The 10,561-nt window shown below is 46.5% G+C and overlaps 1 protein-coding gene across 1 annotated transcript; it reads left to right on the top strand.

Moving 5' to 3' along the window:
• The first annotated feature begins 489 nt into the window (after window positions 1-489).
• LOC136639118 (zinc finger protein RFP-like) lies at window positions 490-9,664 on the top strand. Its single transcript, XM_066613136.1, has 7 exons — window positions 490-906; window positions 1,688-1,783; window positions 2,104-2,334; window positions 4,628-4,650; window positions 5,296-5,411; window positions 8,311-8,343; window positions 9,147-9,664. Exons 1-7 carry the CDS (start codon window positions 490-492, stop codon window positions 9,662-9,664), a joined length of 1,434 nt encoding a protein of 477 aa, XP_066469233.1.
• Window positions 9,665-10,561: the final 897 nt, after the last annotated feature.

The following is a 10,561-nucleotide window of genomic DNA, read 5'->3' as shown; positions in this document are numbered from 1 at the left end:
ATCAAGCCAAAGGCCCATCTAGTCCATCTTCCTGTATCTCACAGTGACCCACTGGATGCCCCAGGGAGCACTCAAGACAACATGATACTTGATTGAACAAGGGCAGAGTTCCACAACCAATTTACAATACAAGAGTTCAGCCTTGGGAATATACATAATGAGTACATCTGGGCACGTGCAGACTGCATATTTTCCCTCCACGGGTTAACAGTCGCAGTTGCTATACATGGAATAAAAGAAAAGCAGGAATGGGGACAAAGGAGTTCATCTTCTAGAATCCTTCCAGTGTTCTTTCAGAGTCCAGGTTCAAGAGATGGCCTTTCAGGAGGAGCTTTCTGCTCCTGGGACAGGCAGGACCTCGGCTGTTCCACAAGCTCCACAACTGATCCTTTCCAGCACTTTGGGAAAGACAAACTCCCAGTTCTGTCTCCCACCAAGAGCTACAGGGCAAAAGTGAGAAAGTGAAAGTTTACTAGTATAGTTGGAGAGATGGCTGCCGATATTTGCCGGAAGAGGCTGCGGGATGAAGGGACTTGCTCCATATGCCTGGATTATTTCACGGATCCAGTGACCCTGGACTGTGGGCACAATTTCTGCCGTGTCTGTATCATCAAGTTCTGGGAGGAGGCGTCCACAGAGGCCACCTGTCCCCAGTGCAGGGAACGAGTTCGGTCCAGTAACCTGAGGCCAAACAGGCAGCTGGCCAATATGGTTGAGATTGCCAGAGAGCTCAGTGAGCTTCGGAGGCAAGAAGCAGGAGGACAGGAAATTTGTGAGAGGCACCAGGAGCCCCTGAAACTTTTCTGCCAGGACGACGAAGCTCCCGTCTGCGTGGTGTGCGACAGGTCCAAGGAGCACCGAGCGCACCGTGTGGTGCCTGTGGAGGAGGCTGCCCAGGAGATCAAGGTGGGGGCTCTGCATTCCCCAGTAATGGTGTCCGACCTGGATGCCTTTAAAAGGAGATTGGACAAGTTTCTGGAGGAAAAATCCATTACGGGTTACAAGCCATGATGTGCACGTGCAACTTCCTGATTTTAGAAATGGGCTATGTCAGATGCAAGGGAGGGCACCAGGATGAGGTCTCTTGTTATCTGGTGTGCTCCCTGGGGCATTTGGTGGTCCACTGTGAGATACAGGAAGCTGGACTAGATGGGCCTATGGCCTGATCCAGTGGGGCTGTTCTTATGTTCTTATGCCTCATCCAGTTAGGAGGCCAGGAAGGAGACTGAACTGACCCCTCCTGCCCAGAAGTCAGGTCTAGGTCATGTGTGTGAAAGTGTGCCAGAGCAGGTTTTGGATTCTGCAAGGGAGAATGTTCCTCACCCACCACCCCTTGCATGACAGGTTTAAACCCAGAATAGAACTGAGGCCCTGTGCAAGCAGCCTGCAGGCTCGAGTAGGATATGAACCCAAAGGGCAGCAAGGTGCAACTCGGGGTCAAGATTCTCTGTCAAGTTGTCGATCTCTGTTATCGCATTATAGTTCTGACATTCACTTATTTGGTTCTTCTACCATGTCTGAATACAATACTGAGGGCAGTTTCCAATTAATGTAAAAAAATTCAATTTGAAACACAAATTAAAAGGAGAATATCACAGTAAAGCAATGCAGACCTATAGCACAGAAGAAAAAGGCAGGAGCTTAGGTGTAAAAAGCAGTCAACCAGGGATTTCTGTTTTCTCTCTAGGATCAGATCTGCCGCTCCCTGGAGACCCTGAGGAAGGAGAGAGAAAACATTTTGGTATATAAAGCAGAGAATGAGAAGGAAAGCCAAGACTTGATTGTAAGCATGGTATTAGTAATTGGAAAACAAACACACCTCTGGAACTGAATGTAAAAAGCAGGAGACTCAAGAGCCCTGCGGCAGCTCTGAACCTCACACTGTGCACTACTGAGAATTTGGGATGACTTGATCTCATCTCACCCAATAAATATTCATGGATTGATCTTCAGATTCCTCTAAGGCTGGGCCTTAACTCTTCCCCTGATTAATGCTGATAGAAGTCTGTTTCAAAAGTGTCCTTTCTATGGGGTCTTCTCTACCTGCCTCCTGATACTGCAACACTGACCTGCTTTTCATCCTCTTCCATGTTCCTGTTGCAGAAGCAAATGGAAGCAGAGAGGGAGAAGACCACAGCTGTCTTCAGACAACAGCACCAATTTCAAAAGGAACAAGAGAAACTTCTGCTGTCCCAGACGGAAAGGGTGGAGAAGGAGATTGCAAGGAGAAGGGACAAGCACCTGGCCTTGCTTTCGGGGGAGCTCTCCTCCCTTGACAGCCTCATCTGGGAGATGGAGGAGAAGCAGAAGCAGTCAGCAAGTGAACTCCTGCAGGTAAGTTAATGACCTTATTGGACTTTGACTATGGTTGAATTTGGCAGGCGTCCCCCATAGAGGAAGATTTCAGGGAATTAAAGCAATGAATCATCGTATCCATCAGGGATGATCTTCTGTGTTTAGGAATCAACAGTTGACTTGCTTGCTCCTGATGTGGCCTTCACACAAATTTCAAAATGTAACAGGTGCCTTTGGATGGTTCATAGATCAAAGCAATACCTCTCCTTTTTCTGCATCTCAGTCCTGAGCCAGCAATACAGGCCAACTCCCTTTTAACCCCTTCCTTTAGTGCTGCTCTCCAGAGCAAGAGGGACTGTATGGAGTTCTCCCCTTAGGCACCCCGGTTGCTCTTTGTAAGGTTTTGCTGAAAGTCAGGAACAAAAGACTTGGCACATATTCACTGTGCCACATGGTCCAACTCATGGACAGAGGAAATTGAGAGCCTGACCTCTGCTGAGAATGCACTGCAGGGCAAGATGGGAGACGTGGAAAGGGCTTGATACTCTGCAGTGCATCTGTGGTGGACAGGGGGTTCCAGGGCAGTAAAAGCAGGCTCCTGGGCATCTCTTCACAACTGGCATCTAGGACCAGTGGAGTCACTAGGGTTTGCGTCACCCGGTGCGGGATGCCAGCGTGTCACCCCTCCCCATGCAGTGGGCGGGGCAACACAGGATGATGTACCATCACTCCGCCCCCACTGGTTTTTTGGCTGTACCTTTTGATAGAACAAAGATAGAATACATTTTGCATGAAATGACACATTGATTGATATATAACATGAGGGTATTAGTCTTCCAAATTATGATTTTAGTGATTTTGGTCACTAGTGGTGTCACACCCCCAGGGTGTCAACTTACTAACACCTTATTGCAGCAGTTCTCAAACTTTCAGCACTGGGACCCACTTTTTAGAATGCCAATCTGTCCAAGACCCGCCAGAAGTGATGTCATGGTGGAAGTGACATCATCAGGCAAATTAAAATAAATAAGTATAAATTAAGTAAAGCAAATAATTAAATAAGCAGAAGCCAGCCCTATTCCACCAAGTGAATTTCCTCTGTAGCCTGCCTGCAATAACACTCCCCCTCCAAAACCAGTAAGGTTTTCAGCCCTACCCAGTGCCCAGTTCAATTTAAGAACTTAAGAACAGAACTTTAAGATCTGTTTAAACCAGATCACTGTCAGGATCCACCTGGCTTTGCAAGTCTCAAAAATGTGCACCTTATCAGCTGAAGCCTCTGTTCTGATCCTTTTAGGGGGGGGAGGCTGCCTTCTGGAGCACTTGTTTAGCTCCAGATGCATAGGATCAGGACCATTCTGGTAGCCTTGCACTCTCCTTCACCTGATCTTCCACACCAGCTAAGGCACGTTTGCTTACTCACAAGTAAATGCAACCATAAGGCTTAGTTTCGCTTTCCATAGGGTTCAATACATTCATCTGCTTGGAGGGAGGGACTTCCTTCTCAGGTGTTTTTGGGGGCTGCATTCATTGAATCAGGACCATTCTGGTGTCGTTGGATTCCTCTCAGCCTGCCCTAAGGACTAAGGCACGTTTGCCTACTCACAAGTAAATGTGCAATACGGCTCACTTTCACTTTCCAAAGGGATCCATGCCTTTTTCGTTCTCTGGTCTTTTGGCCATAACTTTTGATAGAAAGGAGATACCGGTTCACTCTGGTTTTTTGCATTGCATTCTACTGGAAATTCCACATCCAACGGTATATAATATGATGTGGTTACTCCTAACCGCTGCAATTTTAGTGTGTCACCCCCCCAGTGCGCGTCACCCCCTGTGCGCGTTACCCGGTGCGGCCCGCACCCCCTAGCGACGCCACTGAGTCAGCTACCAATGTTTCAACTGTATTAGAAATAATAATTTCAAAGATCAGTAATAGATAAGATTTTAGTGAGTGAAAGGGGAGTAATAAAAGACTGTCGGTGAATGAGACCAAAGTCTGCACCAGCTGTGTCTTCGGTGTGTGCTCGGAGGGGGACAAGGAGCAGGTTTCATAGATGTCCTCAGGAAGGGAGCTGTACACTTGTAGTGCTGCCACTGAGTTGGTTCTGTGCCTGGTATTCAGGAAACATACTTCAGCTGCAGGTGGGTCAGAAAGCAGGGCTTGTGAAGGAGATCTTCTATCTCTGATAGAAGATCAGAGGGATGTTTGGGGACTTATGGATGTTTTGATAGGGATGTTTTGGGACTTAGCCGGACTCCATTGTCTCATAAAGATATTCTCTGTGCTGTGGCAGGTGCTCAGGTCTCTCTTCTTTCTCTTGTTTCTCCCTAGAATATTGGGAACATCTTGGAGAGGTAAGTGGAACCCATATTTTTCTTCCTGCATGATGAATCAGGGAATGGTCCAGATCTAGCTAGCTGGGCCTGATCTGCTAAATGGGTAAAGACTCACTTTTTAAAGTAGTGCTCCTCTTATATTTATCTGGGGGAAAACAACTGTCCTTCTTCAGCCCCATATGGTGCCTTTTCCAATGGTTGCTATTGGTGTCTCTTCTGTATTGTTTTTTAGATTGTGAGCCCTTTGGGGACAGGGAACCATTTATGGATTTATTTTGCAATGTAAGCTGTAAATAAGTGCAGTGATGTGACCCTGAGGTGAGGTACCCTGGCGGGTCCTGGAAACAATCCCCGCAGATACTGAGGGCTCACTATATAGCTCCGCTCGCTCTGTGATATTTAAGGAACATGGAGTGTGATGGCAAGGGTAGTCCCACAGGCCCAGGTGGCTGAGATTCCCATGCACCTCAATCCAATTCTATGAAGCATGTCTGAGGCTACTCACCAGAGAGCATCCATTCTTCTATGCTGAAAAGTCCGAGTCTTTATTCTCTTCCTGTTACAGACTTCCTTCTATTTTTTTCAACCTCATTCCTTCCTTTTACTGCACTTGGGAATTCTGGACTGTATGAATGGTGGCTTGACATCATATCTCTCCACCAGGTGCAAGAAGGTGTCCTTTGAGAATCCCGTGGCATTTCCTCCTTCACTGAAGTGGAGGATCCATGACTTCTGTGACATCAATCCCTTTCTGGAGGCCCTCATGAAGCAGTACCAAGGTAAAGTTGAATGGCTAGAAGGATGTGACTCTTGGCTTACATGGTTGAAGATATGGACATGAAAAGGCCCCAGTCCCTTGTAATGCTTGAGAATTCCACAAAGGTCAGTTCCAGTTGAGAAGACCACAGACAGGCCCCAATCCTCCCCCCCCCCACTGGTGTAGCCATGGCAAAAAGGCTGCAGGGTGGGGCAGTTGTGGAGGTAGGGGAACATTTGTTCCCTTACCCAGTAATAATTGACCTACCAAGAGAAATCATGGGAGCATTTCAAGGAAGGTTACTCAGATCTGTGTTAACCCAAAATGGTGGATCAGCCCTGGGAAGAGGACCTGGGAAGAGGAAGAGGTGGGTCAGCAGCAGCTGAATCACCCTCATTCTGCCTGAATTTGTCCCCATCACTGCCCATTTCTATCCTCTCTGTCTCCATTCTGCATCCGCTCACCCTGTCCCACCTTCCCTTCTGCCTCAGCTCCACTGGCTCGCTCTTCCAACATGCATGGGGTGGCTCCATCCTAACCCGGCACTCTTGCAATATGCAACTCTATGTGCTACTGAACTGATTTTCCGACTGACATAAGACATAAGGAAGTGCCAGTGAAATACTAGTACTGCCAGCGCAATGAGCCCAAAGGATTGGGTTTAGGCTGTAATTCACTGAGAAAAGGTCTCTGGGGACTCGACTGCATTCCTTATCAGTTTTTTTGAATTTCTTAATTTTCTTCTTCGGCCACTTGTAGCTTATGGTACTTCCATGTCCTTCCTTATTTAACAAGGAGGAATGAATAGAACAGCATCGAAAAGGAAGTCTGGGAGGGCTGGAGTAGGGGTAGGTACTGATTCTCCACAGTATCTTGCTTATTTGGATGAATACTTGTGGCATTGCCCATATTTTAGCTGCTATGTCGGTATGAATGTGACCAGACTGGGTCTGTCAAAACTGGTTTGCGTGAGTAACTCCTTTTGCTTCAGTGTGTCCTGGCTGGAACTCATGAATGGACTGACGGTGACCAACATTTGGCTTTGGGGTTGGAAGTTCCTGGGCAAGGATCAAGAGGGCAGCTGGATAATGTTATGCTACAGATGATCCTGTCCACCTCCCAATTGCGGACCTATCATAAGGTCCAATGGGGCAAAAGCCCCAGGTGCAAGGCTCTAGGGCCTCGTGGAAGCCTCTCTGAGGCTCCCGACGGGGGCGGAAACTGTGCATCTGGTTTTCCGGTAGCACAGTTTATAGCATCAGGGAACCTCACAGAGGTTTCCCTGGCATGGGCAGAGGTCGCGTGAGGTTCTGTGTGCCTCTGTGTGCTACTGAACTGACCTTTGCCCCGGGTGCGGGGCTGGGGAGGTCTGCTGCTGCCACCTCCTCAGGCCCTACAAACGGAAAAGAACCTCTCCCCCAAAAAACAAATGAACAAAAACTGGACCAGCATATTCCCTGGGATACTCAACTGGACTTTCCAATATGGAGTCCATTTTCTGGTGGTTTTGAGTGATGCTTATCCTCAGAGTGCCTGGTGGACTTGTCACAGTGGATTGTCATATGTTCCAACCTCTCCACCACTAGAGGCAAATGGAGCAGGCCCTGCTCTAGGCAAAATAATTCAGCTGGATGGCTCTCTGCAGATATAATTGGGGGAGAAAAATCTGTTCTTCACTGCCATTACCGCCTCGGAACAGGCCCTCAGATGAGCTCTAACTTGTGTTCAGTTGGGTTCGTTAAGAGTCTTCCTGCATCATCACTCTAGGTGTCTTCCTTGATCCGTAGTACTCCATTTCCCAAGCTGAACAGAATAGCAGAGGCCATTCAGTATGAATCTGATCCAGGGTCCAAGTCACTTCCTTGGGAAGTCAACAAATAGATGAGTTACTGGCTCTGGTTGATCTTGGTTCCCAATATCTGTTCGGGAAGCTACTTTGGAAACTCATGTTGGCTCCTCTTGACTCCGTGGAGGAAGAATGGGAGAGAAAAATGGGAAATAGGTTACCTCTGGTAATTAAAAGCACTGGAGTGATCACCTGAGAAAATCACACTGGCATACGAGAACCACTGAAATTTTAATTTGCATCCTGAACTGACACATGCAGTTGGACAACCCTCCAACGGATCTGGGCAGATCTGGCTTCCTTCTCCAACTTCCAGCTGGCACATTGTTGGATTGGAGCCTTTCTGCAGGCACTCCACAGTCTTCCTGGCTCTTCACCCTGAAGGTTCTCCCTGGTTGAAATGGCTCTGAATTGTTCCTGAAAACCCCAAACTTGAGTTCTGAGATCCCAGCATGGAGTTGTGCTGAGATGCAACTTGTGCTTTTTAGGCTGGACTTCGGAAGATACTAGTGCAGACTTGGGCCCCACTTCAGCTGTAGTATGAAACTTTTAAAATAAAAATCTATATTCCCCCCCCCAAAAAAAATCTATATTTCCCACTTCAGCTGAAGTTATTGTGACTAGTCCCCATTGATGTGAATGGAGAAGATTGTTGTGATTCATTAAGGGTGAAATTAATGACTTCAATTTCATTCTATCTCATGCTGATGTAAATGGGAATTTTGGGCCTCAGTACTACATGCATCATACTAAATTAAATCCCCAATTCAAGGGGATTTAACTTCTGAGCAGCCTTGATAAGAACTGATCTATAAATATTTTAAGGCAATAGTCTTAAGTGTTGCTTGGCTGAATTTGATCATTTTCCTCTTGTTTTTTCCCCTTTAAATTCTAGTGATTATTGCAAAAGAAATCAGAATTGGGGGAACCAATGTATCTATATCCCAGCTTTGTGATTTGAATTAAGAAAAATTAGATGCTACCAAGTTATCAGCTGAATTTTTTTTTTCCTGCATAGCGTGAGTTCCACCTATCAGTGTGTGATACTTCATCTCTGTTCCCTTTTCTTCCCCAGAGTCTGTGGTATCTGGACTTAAGCTTCAAGAAGGTAAATTGTGGAATTGTTTGAAGAAGTCCTAAAGGGGATGGGGGACTTGTCAGGAATTGTCTGCTTGACAGGGCTGTCAATATCCTGCCTCTAGTTCTTGCAGAGCTGGTCTGCAGTGATGCTGTCCCCAGTTCAGGTCATTGCAAGGGAGCTGTTTTCTGTTCCCAAGAACTGCAGCTCCGTTCCTCAGAGTCACATGTGTCTGGTTCACACAAAATGTGTCAAGGGAGTGGGGACATTCTTCTCGTCTGCCTGCCTCTTTTCTTTTGCTTAAGATGCAAACCAGAGCAATGTATCATTTTAAATATATACTATAAACACATAAAGCCTTACCCTGCACATGCCTGATCTTGTCTGATTTTGGAAGCTAAGCAGGATCAGGCCTGGTTAGTACTTGGATGGGAGACCGCCTGGGAATACCGGGTGCTGCAGGCTTAAACCATAGTCTTTCAAGACTGAAGGTTGCCAACCAATTTGTCAAATTATTTCAAAGTACATTTACTCCATTTTTCTTGTTTCTTAAGCAGCACAAGGTAGCTGATGTCTAAAATAAAAGCTGCAGCACAAAATATCCACAGTTGAACAATACCCAGAGTGCCCCTTACTCACCACTGCCAGACCTTTCTCGCCTCCAAAAGTGGGGAGAAAGCCAGGTTGTGTTTCGAGGCTCAGTATTCATTTATTTTAGAGATTTATATCCCACCATGTAAAAAATGTATATCATTTATTCACAATATTATATGATGTCAGTTTGTCTTCCAGCTTATTCTGCTTAAATTCTCTTTCTTCCCTGTCCCCAACAGCAAAGGTGATTCTGGATCCAGACACGGCTCATCCTGAACTCATCCTTTCTGAAGACTGCAAAAGTGTGAGATGGGAAGATGAGTATCAAGATCTGCCTGACAATCCTGAGAGATTTGATGGATGGACTGCTGTGCTGGGATGTGAAGGATTCACCACAGGCAGATATTTCTGGGAGGTAGATGTAGGAAATGAAGAAGAATGGGCTGTGGGGGTCGCTAGGAAGTCTGTGAGAAGAAAGGGCGAGTTTAAATGTAGTCCTGAGGAAGGGATCTGGGATCTGGGGAAGTGGGCAGGGGAGTACAGAGTTTCTGTTACCAGGGATCATCCACATCTGTCCCTGAGTGAGAAGGTCCAGAAAGTCCGAGTAACTCTGAATTGTCCTGGGGGGCGACTGGCCTTTTTCGATGCTGACACAGGAGCAGAACTCTTTGTGTACAAAGATGCCTCTTTGTGCAGGGAGACCCTTTTCCCTTTCTTTTTTGTGTTAGAAGGAGGCCACTTGACACTCTGTCCCTGAGCCACTCAAGGAGGACTGAGATTGGTGTACCTCTGACCCCACCCCACCCCTGAAAAACTTTCAGCCTTTTGCTTGGGACTGGCTTCAGGCACAACATTTTTAAAAATGTTTGCATTAAACTTTAACAATTAAAGCTATATTTGCTCAGCACTGATTGTCCAGCATTTGTATCCTGTTTTCAGAGAACTGCTTGTGGTGCTGATTGGCTGAGCCTTGCATCAGTCAAATACCCCCTCCTCTCAACCACAGCTATGTTCAAAGTAAGGGGGGGAAATATGCAAAGCACAGAACAAACCTTGAATCTGCTGCTGTTGAAGGTACATTGCAGGGGAAGACCCATAAGAACATAAAAACAGCCCCACTGGATCAGGCCATAGGCCCATCTAGTCCAGCTTCCTGTATCTCACAGCGGCCCACCAAATGCTCCAGGGAGCACACCAGACAACAAGAGACCTCATTCTGGTGCCCTCCCTTGCATCTGGCACTCTGATACATAGCCCATTTCTAAAATCAGGAGGTTGCACATGCACATCATGGCTTGTAACCCTTAATGGATTTTTCCTCCAGAAACTTGTCCAATCCCCTTTTAAAGGCATCCAGGCCAGACGCGATCACGACATCCTGTAGCAAGGAGTTCCCAGACAAGTTCTTGCTCCCCACAATAGCCATGAAAACAATAACAGAACCTGCTATTTTCTTTCTTTTAGAACTTATTTCTTCAAGAGACACCTAGATATTTATAATTCTAAACCCTGCACTCTTAGATTGAATCTGGCACACCAATAAAACTACTGATGTTAATTAAAGGCTCTGTTGAATATGATGGATTTTGCCTGGTACCTAAATGATAGTCATTTAAAGTGTTGGACAGACCTCCCGAGGAAGGGAATTCCAGAC

This window comes from Tiliqua scincoides, chromosome 2 (assembly GCF_035046505.1).
Source record: "Tiliqua scincoides isolate rTilSci1 chromosome 2, rTilSci1.hap2, whole genome shotgun sequence".
NCBI classification, from domain to species: Eukaryota; Metazoa; Chordata; class Lepidosauria; order Squamata; family Scincidae; genus Tiliqua; species Tiliqua scincoides.
This window is presented reverse-complemented; position numbering and strand designations above follow the sequence as displayed.

Excerpts from the sequence above, each read along its gene's own strand:
- LOC136639118 (XM_066613136.1), top strand. The coding sequence starts at position 490 with ATGGCTGCCGATATTTGCCGGAAGAGGCTGCGGGATGAAGGGACTTGC. Across the intron at positions 1,784-2,103 it reads AGGAAAGCCAAGACTTGATT|AAGCAAATGGAAGCAGAGAG; the intron begins GTAAGCATGGTA and ends TTCCTGTTGCAG. Across the intron at positions 8,344-9,146 it reads TGGACTTAAGCTTCAAGAAG|CAAAGGTGATTCTGGATCCA; the intron begins GTAAATTGTGGA and ends TGTCCCCAACAG.